General features: G+C 47.4%; 1 protein-coding gene across 2 annotated transcripts in view; it reads right to left on the bottom strand.

Annotated features, from left to right (window-relative positions):
- Window positions 1-1,092, bottom strand: part of UVRAG (UV radiation resistance associated) — a 101,014-nt gene extending 99,922 nt beyond the window's left edge. The window contains exon 1 of one of the 2 annotated variants that reach the window (XM_032097727.1): window positions 884-1,092. In XM_032097727.1, the coding sequence (XP_031953618.1) occupies window positions 884-964 (81 nt within the window). In that variant the 5' untranslated portion in view covers window positions 965-1,092. The remainder of the gene's footprint in view (window positions 1-883) is intronic. The other variant, XM_032097733.1, reaches the window with a different exon arrangement.
- Window positions 1,093-14,135: the final 13,043 nt, after the last annotated feature.

Here is a 14,135-nt window from a genome sequence, read left to right as displayed (position 1 = left end):
CAAGAAGGGAAAGGGCAGAGAGTCAGTTTGATAGGGATTGCTAAATGCTCAGGCAGAAACTAGGCTTCCTCGCTTAACCTTCCTCCTAATGCTCTCCAAAATTAAAACGTGGGACTGATGCCCAGTAAACCAAAAGCCAATTATCAGCAAACAGGAAAAAGAGAGTTAGGCAACGGAAGGATGTAATGGGGAGGGAACATTTCACCACTTTTCAGAATACACCGCATGTTATAGCCACACTCGCTCCTCACCCCGCCAAGAGGAGCTGCTCCGGCCTCACGAGGTGCCCTAGTTTAACACCGATTTTCAGGGTGTTATTCCTGTTGCAACTCTCACCTTTAATCTGCCCCAGATCCTTTGTAGGTACAGAAGTAGTTTCCTGGGAGAGGAAACACCACCTGAATCCCCCAGGAGACAGGCAGAGACCCCTAGCCCCATGCTTCCTCTCGCCTTCCTACCAGCCTAAGAGAAAAGTGCTCAAACTCCCCCTTGCCTCAGGGACTCCCCTTCCATCAGCTTGGGACTCTGCCTCAGATACCCCCAGACCTCGGAGAAGCCCCATTTGACACGTCATGGAGTACCTGTTCACCCCTTTACCTCAGGGCACCCCACACCTCAGGGAGCACCCCCATTCACGCGAGAGAGGAACCCCTATACACCTCAGGGAGCACTCCTCAGTTCAGGAAACATCTCCCTTCAGCCCAGAACAACCCACATGTCAGTGAGCAAGCCCCTGTGTACACCTCGGGGCATCCCACACCTAAGAGAGCACACCCCCTTCACCTCAGAACACCCCACACTTCAGGGGACACCCCTGATTCACCTCAGGACACCCTCCTCCATCTCATCCCCCTCCGAGCGCCGCCCCGAGGCCCCGCCGTACCTGCTGCGAAGGCAGCTCCACATGCAGGGCGCGGGCGGCGGAGCCCGGCGGTAATGCGGCAGGACCGGCAGCCGAGCTCATCCTCACGTAGGGTCCCAGCTCCACTCCCCCGAGGCCGCCGGACGCGCAAGGGTTAATGGCGGCAGCAACGCCGACCCGGCCAGCCGCTACGGAGCCATATTACCGCAGTGCCGGGGGTGGGCGAAGCACCGCCTTCCGCACGCCCATTGGTCCTCGGGCCTCAGGGGCGGGAGCCACCCACCTTCTGGAGTTACGACTGGCTCAATGTGACGCCAATCAACGCCCCTCTTCGCTGGTCCTGTCAAACCGCTGGAACGAGCGCCGGCGCCGATTAGAGCGCCCGCTTCCGGAAGGCGGGACGGTGCCCGAAGAAGCGGGCAGTGATTGGAAGAGGTTCAGTTTGATTGACAGAGCGCCCTCCATCACGTGTGCGGCGCTGTTGTCATCACGTGGTGGGACGGAAATAGTTCAGGGGAGGAGAAGGGGGGGAGCGGGGGGGAGGGGTGGTCGCCACGGCAACCGGAGGGGCTGCGGGGCTGGGCCCGACACTGTGGATCGGCAGTAGCGTCATCCACGCCATCCCGTCCACATCACTCTGACCTGCCCCACATCATATCCACCTACCCCATGTGACACCTGCCCCACAACAGGCCAGCCTGCCCCATGTCACATCCATCTATCTTATGTCAATATAAAAAAGACCTTAGGCTATTACAGAGCGTCCAAAGGAGTGCCATGAGGACGGCGAAGGATCTGGAGAGCCTTATAAGGAGCGACTGAGGTAACTTCTTTTGTTCAGCCTGGAGAAGAGGCTGAACAATGAGTGTAGACTTCTGAGGTCTTCAGTATCCTCAGGAGGAGAAGCAGAGGGGCATATACCAATCGCTTAACTCTTGTGACCAGTGACAGGACCTGAAGGAATGGCCTGAAGCTGAGTTGGGGGAGGTTTCAGTTGGATATTAGAAAAAGGTTATTCATCCAGAGGGTGGTTAGGCACTAGAACAGGCTCCCCAGGAAAAGTGGTCACAGCACCAAATCTGACAGAGCTCAAGAAGTGTTTAAACAATGCTCTCAGGCACATGGTGGGATTGTTGTGGTGTCCTGCACAGGGCCAGGAATTGGACAAGATGATCCTGATGAGTCCCTTCCAACTTAGCTTATTCCGTGATTCTGTGATTCTATGAACCTGCCCTACATCACATCCACTTGCCTAACATCACACCAACCTTCTCCACAGCACATCCACCTGCCTCATATAACCCCAACCTGCCTCATGTCACTCCAACCGGCCCAACAACAGACCAACCTGCCCCAGATTGTGCCAACCAACCCAACATCAGACCAACCCATCCCACATCACACAGACCCAGTCCATTCCATGCCAAGCCATCCCACATCAGGCCAACTCATCCCACATCATACCAACCATGATGCCCACACACACCAAAGCCCAATGCAACCATTCCCTCAGCACCTACCAATTACCGCAGTCCTAGGCCCCAGGGTATATCACCATGTCCCGCAGCTGTGGAGGAGGAGGAGGAGGAGGAGGAGGGAAGATCCAGCAGGCAGGAATTGTGCAGCAAGATGGATTTATTTAATTATTTTACAAACTCTTTTATAGACTTTTTTCTTCATAGTCTAATCGGACAATGATCAGCCACCCCTTGGGGTGATTGGCTAAAATCCTAAAACATCCATTGTCAAAATATTTTCCTACTATACCATAAACAAGATTTTTCAAGGCTGCAGGTGTTTGGTTGTTTACATAACTCTGCTACCTCTTCTGTGAGAGAGAAAAGTCTCTCACGGACTTAGAAAACAGCAAGAAAATCCTTGCTAGCAGCATTTTTGTATCTACACCTACCTCCATCCCATCCCAACCAGGCAACATCCATCCTGAGCAGAGGGACCATGCCCATCTGGAACAGCACCATCCCCATGTACCACACAGCTCTCAGAGCACCAGTCCTGTCCCTGTGCCCCACCAGAGCCATCCATCCCAACAGCACTCTGCAGCACCTGCCTGGCATAGGTGGTCGTGCTGGAGACGCTCATCCCCATGGCACTGCCAGGGACCGTCAGGGACTGAGCCAAAACACCTGTCCCTGCACTGCCAGGAACACCAGTCCTGCGACCCCTGCAGCAGCACTGGGAATGCCTGTCCCTAGTGCGTGTCGCAGCACTGGAAATTCCTGCTCCCACTGGGCCGGGCAGCTCTGGAAGAGTTGAGTGTGCTGTGCTGTGCTGTGCTGTGCTGTGCTGGAAAACCCTGTCCTTCTCTCCTCTCCTCTTCTCCTCCTCTCCTCCAGTCCTCCTGTCCTCATGTCCTCATCACCATGCACTTCCCACACCAGGGAACCCATCCTGTTGGAAGCCCAGTAAGCCTTCATTCACCTGCAGTGCTCCTGGGTTTGTAATATCTATGATGTGGAGTGGTGTTGTAACAGCATTGTCTTCAGCACTTATTTTGGTCTTGGGTATTCAAAAGTGAACTTGTTAAAAGGGGGAAGTAAAATGAAAACTGGAATGGAAAGTTATTACAGCTGGTGGTGGGGTCGGTGGCTCTGACCCAGGAAGAGGTGACCGGTCCTGAGAGATGGTCCCGAAAGGAATCACCTTCCCGAGGCCCGGTGTCTTCCCTCAGCTGCTGGCCAGGAGGGCCCTTGCAGAGGCTGTCAGCTCTTTAGTGATTATCGCTCGTCGTTCCGGCTCAGCTCTGCAGGGCAGCCTCCAGGCCAAACCAGACCAGAGAGAGAGACGAGAGGCTCGTGTGGCTGGTTCCACATGGAAGGTAGCTTTATTGTCGGTCCGTACTCCGGTGAAGGGGAAAGCCAGGGACGAGAACTCTCTCCCACAGGGGCAGAGGGCTTAGCTTTTATAGGGATACAGGGGATGGGTGAAGGCCAATGGGTTACAAGGGATCTGCACAGGGTCTCCTAAAGGATTGTGGGTCTGTCTTTTCTCGCCGTGACCAAAGAAGTGGTTGCCTTTTCAGTGAGTCCTGCTGGGCGATTACAAAATCTCTTATCTCAGCAGAGATCCCTCCAGGGCAGGGGCTGGGCATACCCCACAGAAAGTCAAGTTTTCTGGGGTTTAATGGCCATCCTCATGGGATAAAGTCATCCTCTTCCATCCTGCTCCTTTCTTTGCAGCTCCTCACCATGGTCTGCTTTTCTCCAAAGTGCTTCCAAGTTTTTCAACTTGGAGATGCTAAACTTTTCTGCTGGGTGATTCCCTGGTTTACCCCATAGTAACACATCTATACGGACTTTTTTTTCCCAAATTGTTTGATTCTACATGTAGGCATCAAATAAATTCAATGCCTCATTCAATACAAGCTTAAGTTTTGGACATTGTTGAGCCTAGCATCGTGTGTGAGTTCTGGATGTTGCTGTCTCTGATCAGGAAAATTGATTAAACACAGTGGCCTTTTATGGAAGATCTTCTGGAAACAAGTGCATCTCCATTTCTTCCTTCTGGTGAAAAAAAAATCTTCTATTTCAGTATTTTTTATAGCCAAGTGTTCTATTTTCAAGCACCCAGACTCCTGAGACGTGTTGAGATCAGGAAGTTCAAACATAGTAATTTTGGACCTATTGTATTTGTTTGATTCATCTCCTGGTTTCTGGTTCATTACAAGACTCATGCTTCTTCCTTTTGAGCTTTCCATCTTCACCTTGGACGACCGAAGCTTGATTTTTGGGATGATATCTATGGAGTTTCTTTGCCCCAGGTGTGAAAAATGCATTCAGAATGATGAAATTATCTAAATGTCAGGAAATTTTGAGAATGCTTTCTGCCTTTGAGACTCTAGATATGTTTCCTCCAGACAGCAAAACTAATTCTAGCTTAGAATTAGATAGAAAATCAGAGAAGATCACAGCTGTAAGAACAGTTTTTCCTGAGATAAACCACTAAAAATAACATATGAACACAGTGTGAAGATGCCAATGCTTGTTTGCCCAAAATATTAAAAAAACCAAAACATAATTTTTTAAAAAAACTAAAATCTCATGTCAGATGAGACATGGTGTTTCTGTGACTGATTTTCCCCGACTTCTTCACTTTTTCCACCTATAAAAAGTATGTTACCAACATGGGGTTTTTAGGAGTTCTCCTGTTTTCTTTTTCTCTTAAAGAATTTTTCCCAGATATGTTGCCAGGGCAACAAATTACTGTGTGCTTAAGAAAAACAAAACACGTGGCCACAGAGGGAGGGGGTAGAACTGGCTACTCTCTTTCACCTGGGGGTTGGATGCACCCCGGGTGGGCTGGTGTTCTCAGTGTTGGGACAGAGAGACGCTGCCATCGTTGTGGAGGGATTCCGTCTGCTACGGGCTTCTGCTTTCGGCTGCCTTCCGTCTACTGTGAGTGGAGCCTCCTCAGTGGAGTGGCTGTTGCACCAGGACCCTAACACCCCACCTTACTAAAAGAGGGACCTGTTCACTATCTGCTTGGGTGCCTCAGGGAGAAACCCGGGATTCCCAAGCCCACCTTTCCCTGCCCCGCTGGGAGCCGGGCTGCGGCTGCCCTGCCCCTGTCACTGCTTTGAGCCTTCGCTACATCGTAGCCCCGCACGCCCTGCCTGCCCAGACCTCCCAGGGTTCCCACTGCAGCTCTGGAGTTCCATACATCTTATCTGCCACCTGGGATTTGTGCTCGTCCCTGCTGTTCCAGCCTGCTATCCCAAGGGTCCGGCCGGACACCGGGACTGGCTGCCCCAGGGGATTTGTGAAACCTTCCTTCCATCCCTCCCTGTCTCGGCCAAGCCACCAGTGCCGTGTGTTCCCCGAGCTCGCTCCGGAGCGCCCCCTGCAGCCGTGGGGGAATCATCGCACCCACCTTGCCCGGCCGGGAGCCGCCAGCGCCCCTCCCAGCTGCAACCATAACTGCACCGAAGGGGAAAGGGCCCAACAGAGAGGCTGGCACTGGGTTTGTGATTCTGCTTGCTGTTACTTCCATAGTTATTGTTGTTTGTTTGCCCGTTTATATATACATATATATAAAGAACTGTTATTCCTATTCCTCATATCTTTGCCTGAAAGCCCCTAATTTCAAAATTATAATCATTTAGAGGCAAAGGGGTTGCATTTTTAATTTCAAGAGAGGCTCCTGCCTTCCTTAGCAGACACCTGTCTTTTCAAACCAAGACACAATATTATTCTCATCCTAAACCCAAAACACAACCACATACCAGCTCCTAGGGAGAAAATGAACTCTATCCCAGAGAACACCAGGACACTAATTTACATAGATTTGCTGATTTTAAAGTCCATATGTCATTACCATAGCAGGATTTTCCTATTTTCTTCATTTCCACAGGAACAGAATGTGGTGATGAAATAGTGATGTTTAGAAAAGTCAAATGACTTACTTAACATAGCAGTTCACCTGCTATGTGTATGGAGATTGCATTTAATAAGCTGCTTGATGTAGGCTGAGAGCTCTAACCCACAATTCAGGGACTAAAAAGTAAAATTTTGCCAAGAGAAAAATTCAAACATGACCCCGAAACCTATGTTGATTTATTAGTGATTTTGTAACAGTGGAACTCATAGAGCTGCAAAAAAGTCCCAGCAGCTTTCCAGCTCATGCTAGCTCAAGCTTTGGCCTCATTCTAAAATTCAGACTTATTGTTGGGTTTTGTTATGTCAGCATGAAAAAGAACCATTTCCAAGGGCATTATAACATGAGAAGTTTGTAGGGATAAGGTTTCAAATTTACATCTGATTTTCATGAGTTTTGAGAGGTTTAGTCCTTGCCTTGTATAGTTCACCACAATGACCATTCAACATGATGAAAACCATTTAATAACCCAGATCGTCCCTGAATTGTAGGGCTTACAATAATTAGTTCATTAATTAGGATTGTTGGATTATTTTAAGTAGAGTATTTGTAGGCTTCAGATGGGGAGTGGCTTCTTTTGTCCCTAATTATGAGCAGTCACTGGCGGCAGTAATGCTGGAGCAGTACTGTCCAATTCACCCATGTATATGGCATTACTTAGGACCCTGTGTAATTTACTGATGCCCTAGGAAACTGGCATTTGAATTTTTTAACCACATCAAAAGGCTGTCATTATCTGTCTGCATCATTTTGAAGATCACAGCATAACCTTTATTATGTCCCTATGGGTGTTCCTGCAGTGTGTTATCATAAAAGATTAAGTTCCTGTCGCTGCAGCAAGTACAGTAGCCACACCACTCAGGTTGGGCAGATGGGGAGGTTATGGATGTGGGAGCCTGGAGAAGAAAAGGCGCTGGGGAGACCTTAGAGCCCCTGCCAGTGCCTAAAGGAGCTGCAAGAGAGCTGGAGAGGGACTTTGGAGAAGGGCCTGAAATGACAGAATGATCCTAGTGGGTCCTTTCCAACTCAGAATATTCTGTGACTCTGTGAGTCTGGGACAAGGGGGAATGACTTCACACTGACAGAAAGCAGGGTTAGACTGGATATTGAGAAGAAATTCTTCCCTGTGAGTATGGTGAGGCCCTGGCACAGGTTGCCCAGAGAAGCTGTGGCTGCCCCATCCCTGGAAGTGTTCAAGGCCAGGTTGGACAGGACTTGGAGCAACCTGGACTAGTAGAAAGTGGTTTTTGCACATGGCAGGGGGCTGGAACAAGGATGAGCTTTAAGGTGCCTTTCAATCTAAGCCAGTCTGTGATTCTGTGATCTTCAGCTTTCTTCAGGTGAATCCAACAGTCAAAGACATCACCAGATTACTGACTCTCTCTTGTGTTTATGTGTTGTTGAAATTCATACTGGCAGCTCCTCACTTTGACATTATGGAATACCAGAAGCCACTTCCTCTGGACATTTTTATTTTGGAAAGCAAAGCCAGAAAATAATTAAAATTACTACTAACAAAATTCCAGAAAGCAATTTTAACAAAATCTGGCAAAGAGTCTTGTGGAATTAAGTGTATTTTTGAAAAGCCTCTGGAGAAAGCTGCATGAAATGCTAGTGAGGAATTGTCAGAAATTATATTTGAATACTTAATTGCCATTTCTGGAAGCACTACTTTATCAGTGGTCTTTTTGCAATGAAGTTGAGACACATGGACTCATGTCCTTCAAAATGACATGTGGTAGGGAGATACCACTGTTGGGGTTTTAGTTTAGTTTTAGGGTTTTTTTCCTGTTAAAGGAATTTTCTCCCATATGCATGTTGCTAGGGGACAAATAGCTGTACTTAAGAAAGACAAAAAGGGGGGTGGGGCGGGCCTGGCTACTCCTTTGTCTACACCTGGGTGTGGGGTCAGTTCGCTCTGAGCGTCTGGAGAGAGGAGCTGCAGAGAAAGGAGCTGCGGGTTCCTTGGCCGTTTTTTTTTCTTACTTTTTCTGCTGGAAACAACGCCGGGATCCCAAAGACGTTTTCCCTGCCCTGCCCCGCTGCTGCTTCGAGCTTTCGCTACGCTGTAGCCCTGCTCGCCCTGCCTGCCTGGGCCTCTGTGGGGTTTTCCCATCTGGATACATCCCGTCTGCCACCCGGGATTTGTGCTCGTCCCTGCCGCTCCAGCCTGCCGTTCCAGCCTGCTGTTCCCGAGAGCCCAGGATCGGCTGCCCAGGGGTTTGTGAAGCCTTTGTTCCATCCTTCCCCGGGATCCCAGGGCACTGGTGCCGCGTGCTCCCCGAGCTCGCTCCGGAGCGCCCCCTGCAGCCGCGGGGGAACCATCGCACCTGCCCTGCTCACCGGGAGCCGGCAGGGGCTGCAAGTAGAACTGCACCCAAGGGGAAAGGGCCCGACAGCCGAGAAAGCTGGGACTGGGTTTGTGCTTGCTGTTACTGCCATAGTTATTGCTGTTTTGTTTGACTGGTTATATATATATATAATAGTAAAGAGCTGTTATTCCTATTTCCCACATCTTTGCCTAAAGGCCCTTGATTTTTCAAAATTATAATAACTCAGAGGGAAAGGGGTTACATCTGCCACTTCAAGGGAGGCTTCTGCCTTCCTTAGCAGACACTTGTCTTTCGAAACCAAGACAACCACCTACAAGTTATTACAGATATTATTTAATATACTTTATTGCAAATTTTGTCATGGTAGAACCTTTGGAAAAGGAACAAATGACCTTATGGCTAACAATTCCTACTTCTGCCACAGACTGGGTCAAATATACTTCTTATTTGGGTATGAGATCATTGCAAAATCACTCCAATGAGCCAACATACTTCACTTATTGATAGAAGGATTCCACATGCAGAGCAAAATACTTGAAGTTTGTGAGCTATTTAAAGAGGAAAAAGGACAAATTCTGCACCAAATGCTTATTAAATAATGTAATTTACAGCCACAGATGTGGGGTTAAAAGAGTTTGTTTAGCTTTGCCTTGGAAGGGATCAAGATGCTCAAGCAATAGCAACTAACACAAGAGACTGGGTTTGTATTTCTTAGGGTCTGTATTTCTAGTTGCAGCTGAATATGTTTGCTCCCTTCACAGAGGTTATTTTGAACTGCTATAAGACACTTGCAGATACCTAAGGTGTTCTGGTCATCCCTAGGCAATGTATCCGAAGCTCCCAGTGAAAAGTACAGTAAAGGTCATATCTCTTCAATGGGGAGGCCCTTGGTTTTAAATTAATAGTAATATATGCAACAAACTCCAGGGGGAGCTGTATTAATTTGCAACTGGCTATTGTTTGCACTTTACCATCACCATCAGCTGCATAAATGTGGGGGTATTAAAACTGATTTAATTAATTTATCGTACGTTTCCTGAGTGTCCCAATATAGATAAACCTTACCTCAGACAGAGACACTTCATTGTGTTTTTGACACACCATCAAGCTGCTCTGGTCACACTATGTGTGCAGAGGGGATCCACTTTCAGTAGAAGACATTTTCAAGTCAGCTCATAACCATTAGATAATTTCCATGCAGGACACAGAAGAGGACTCCTGGTGCTTTAGAGGGCAAATGATGCTTAGAATATCTGTTACTCTCCTGGTGCTTAGAAGGGCTATTATTTACATGGAAAAAGCTTCCTTCTCAGATTGAAACATATGTTTTAAATATATATTGTGAATGGAATATGGAAAGTAGCGAAAGAACTAGAGCACAAGTGTGACAAGGAGCGGCTGACGGAGCTGGGGGGGCTCAGCCTGGAGAAAAGGAGGCTCGGGTGGGCCCTTCTCCCTCTCTACAACTCCCTGACAGGAGGGTGGAGCCAGATGGGAATCAGGCTCTTCTCGAAGGTAATAAGGGACAGGACAAGAGGAAGTGGCCTCAAGTTGTGTCAGGGGAGGTTTAGGTTGGATATTGGGAAAAATTTTTCATGGAAATAGTCATCCAGCTGGAACAGTTTGTCTAGGACAGTGGTATAGCCCCCGCCCCTGGAGGGATTTAACAGACGTGGATGTGGCACTTAGAGACATGAATTAGTGGTGGCCTGGGTAGTGCTGGGGGAACAGTTGGGCTCAGTGGTCTCAAGGGCTTTAGAACCTAAATGATTCTGTAATTCTATGAAACTAAATATATTTTAAATGAGATGGCAATTAAATGAAGGAGAACAGCACATGGGGTCCATCACACCCACCCACTTAAAAGTGGTTATTACTACTGGGGCCTACATCAAAAGCCCATGTAAATCAACCAGAAGATGCTTTCTGATTTCAGTGGGTAGATCAAGGCCAAAGGTTAGTGGTTCACAACTGAATAAGCACTGGGACTGCAGGCTGCTGCAAGGACTGTCTTCCAAACAAGATGCGAAATTCCTAAGCTCCCATGTAAGTACAGTCATGAAATAATCTCCTGACACATTACCAGAAGTCCCTGAAGGAAATTTATTTCTGAATTCTGCTTGAAATAAAGACTCTCCCTTTACTGCACCTGCATTTTCATCTTGCAGAGGTGGTAATGTGATTTTATCACTTAATCTGATGCGTCATGGTCGTGCTTTCCACTCCAGAAGTGGCTGCATTTCATCTATGGGAAAAGTAAATCCTTCTTTGGAATACTTATAGAGACCTTTAAAGCCCTTTGAATGAAAAGTTTCTGCAGGGTGATCCATTGATGATAGCTAAATATACATAAGAAAAGAAAAAATCAGTACACCCATTGAATGGGAGCCTACTGGCTGTTAAGCCTCCCCAGGACAGCATTTGTACCAAAACTTTGTACTTTGATTGGCTATAAGCATCTCCCAGACAATAGAATGCCATTATACCAAACCATCAAGACTTTTTTGATCTTTGATACTTATAAGGTATCATCTGTAGGTCATAATGTTCTGACTGACTCTTCACTGATGAAATCTGTACATCCATTTAGAAAGAATTTGGGACATCCAGACCTTCTGATGTGACAAGGAAGAAAAATGGACGGGTACTATGGTTGCTGGTGCTATACAGCCTACTTACATAAAGGTATAGAATCACAGAATCATTTAGGTTGGAAAAGACCTCTCAGATCATCAAATTCAACCATTGCTAAGATTTCACTCAATGTCAGTATGAGATTTTGGCACAGAGGCTAATAATTGCTCAGTCAAATGTGGCAGGAAGGTGCTTGTGCCTGCACTGTGTCACCTTGATCAAAGCACAGCAGAAAGCACAGAGCAAAGCTAAAAACTGTTGGGGGAAAAAATTCCCAATGTATGATTAGCTAGAAGTGTGGATCAGATCTAAGAGGAGCCAGGGAACCAGTAAATAATCAGACCATGAATGGAGTTCAAATTCCCACCAGGCTTATCTTATGGCCTTTTACAGCCTGTTAAAACATGTTCACCCACAAAAACCCCAGCTGAGAAAAGAAAAGATAACCACAAAGCACAATAGAGAAATCCCTACATTAGCATTTTCTTTTCCTGCCCTTTCAGCTGCCTAATGTGGTCCCTTGAATACCTGGCAGAAGCAGGCAAGAAAATGCCTATTTTTGTGATAGTATGAATTTTTCTTTAAATGGAAAAACTTCATTTGTCTAAGCTGTTGCCAGATAGAATCATTTTCAAGGGGATCATTTTACAGCATGAAGCTTTGAGAATTTGCACTGTAGAAAATCATTTGTTATTCTATGTGGTACTGCTGCTTGGGCTAAATTGACAAAATATTTATCCAGAGGGTAATGCATCCATTTCTAGTCTCTGCCACCTCCTCAAAGAAGGCCGTTCCAGTCTGTATTTCTTGGCATTGCTACTTGGCGTTTCCCCAAAATGCTTGGGGGCTTTGTTTCATTATCATGGAGTTACTGACAGGCACCTCATGAGGGCAGCACGTCCTCTCTGTTTCTTTTTTTAATCTCTTCCATTAGACCCAGCTCTGCTTCCACATTGAATCAAAAAAATAGCCGTGTACACACTACAAACAGCATTATTCTGCTTAAGCTACGTTAATTAACGAGGGGCTCAAAGCAAGCTGGTGACATCCCACCTTTATAGCTGGTGCTGTAGGAAACAATGCTGCTCTGCTTCACAGAGTGGGAAAAAACAGCTGAGGAAACCCACAGAATCATAAAGGTTGGAAAAGCGACCTAAGACATTGAGTCCAACCATTCCATACCAAGCCCACTACTAACCCATGTCCCCAAGTGCCACAGCCACACATCTGTTAAATCCCTCCAGGGATGGAGACTTTACCACTGCCGTGGGCAGCCTGTTCCAATGTCTGACTGCCCTCTCAGTGAAGAAATTTTCCCTAATATACTATGTAAACCTTCCCTGGTGCAACTTAAGGCCATTTCCTCTTGCCCTGTCCCTTGTCCCCTGGGAGCAGAGCCCAACCCTCACCTGACTTCATTCTCCTGGTCAGGGAGTTGTAGAGAGTGAGAAAGTCCCCCCAAGCCTCCTTTTCTCCACACTGAGCCCCACCCAGCTCCTTCAGCCACTTCTGGCACTCCAGCCCCTTCCCCAGCTCCATTCCCTTCTGTGGACATACTCCTGCTCCTCAATGTCCTTCTTATCATGAAGGGCTTAAAACTTAACCCAGGATTCATGTAACATACTCAGGATGCTCTATGGCTGGCAGTCAAGGAAGGGTTAAATCACTGCAGGTGGCCTGCATCCAACTGCCATGCCTTTTCCATAAACTGAGTCATGTACCCTTTTGTTGTGTTTGCCAGAGGGAGAGCTCGGATTCGAGGCAAAGATGACAAAATAGGACAGTAACTATGTATAAACACATGAGGAAAAAGTGGTGAAAGTGGCAAGTCCCTTCTTCCAGCCTGTAATGAGGGACCTATTTACCAGGACTCTTGCAGGTATAATGAGGAATGTTAGGAGGACAGGAAGATCTTAAAGAACCAGACAAGTGCAAATATACTTCATGCTAAACAAAAGCAGAGGAAGGAGAAGTTGCTGAGCTAAAGGCAAGACAGGTCCACAGGAAAGCAAAGATGCCAATTTCTCAAAAGAGATTCTAAGAACAGTTTTATCAGGGCTGGCCTATCATGGACAGCAGCCTGTCTCAGCCAAGGGGAGTGACCTAGATAAGGCAGCAAAAGCACAGCAATTCCATCTTGACACTGTCCCAGCAACACACAGCATAGTCATAGAACCACAGAATTGTCATGGTTGGAAAAGTCCTCTAAGATCAAGTCCAACCATTAACCTGGTACTGCCAAGGCCACCACTAACCCACTGTACCCAAGAGTCACAGCCACAAACTTTTAGAACATTTCTAGGGATCATGACTCTACCACTTCCCTGGGCAGCCTGTTCTAATGCTTATCACCACAAAGGCAGAGGTGATAATTTTAACTTTTATTAATGCTTAAGTTCATAGAATCACAGAATGGTTTGAAGTGGAAGGGACCTTAAAGATCATCCAGTTTCAAGCCCCTGCCATAGGCAGAGACACTTTCCACTAGACCAGGTTGCTCCAAGACCCATCAAACCTGGCCTTGAACACTTCCAGGCATGGTGCAGCTACAGTTCCTGTAGGCAACCTGTGGCACTGTTTTACAGGGAAGAATTTCTTCCTAATATTCCATCTAACCCTGCCCTTCTGTCAGGGCAAAGCCATTTCCCCCTTCTTCTGTCCCTACATGCCTTTGTCTAAAGTCCCTCTCCAGCTCTTTTGGAGCCCCTTTATGCACTGGCAGGGGCTCTAAGGTCTCCCTGGAGCCTTCTCTTTTCCAGGCTGAACACCCCCACCTTTACCAGTCTGTCTGCAGAGAGAGGGGCTCCAGCCCTCAGAGCCTCTTCGTGGCCTCCTCTGGACTTGCCAGGTCTATGTCTTTCTGGGGACTCAAAGGCAGCAGTGCAGGTGGGGCCTCATGAGCAAAGGGGCCAGAT

This window comes from Corvus moneduloides, chromosome 2 (genome assembly GCF_009650955.1).
Source record: "Corvus moneduloides isolate bCorMon1 chromosome 2, bCorMon1.pri, whole genome shotgun sequence".
Taxonomy (NCBI): Eukaryota; Metazoa; Chordata; class Aves; order Passeriformes; family Corvidae; genus Corvus; species Corvus moneduloides.
Note: the sequence above shows the minus strand (reverse complement) of the source record. Positions and strands in the feature narration are given on the sequence as shown.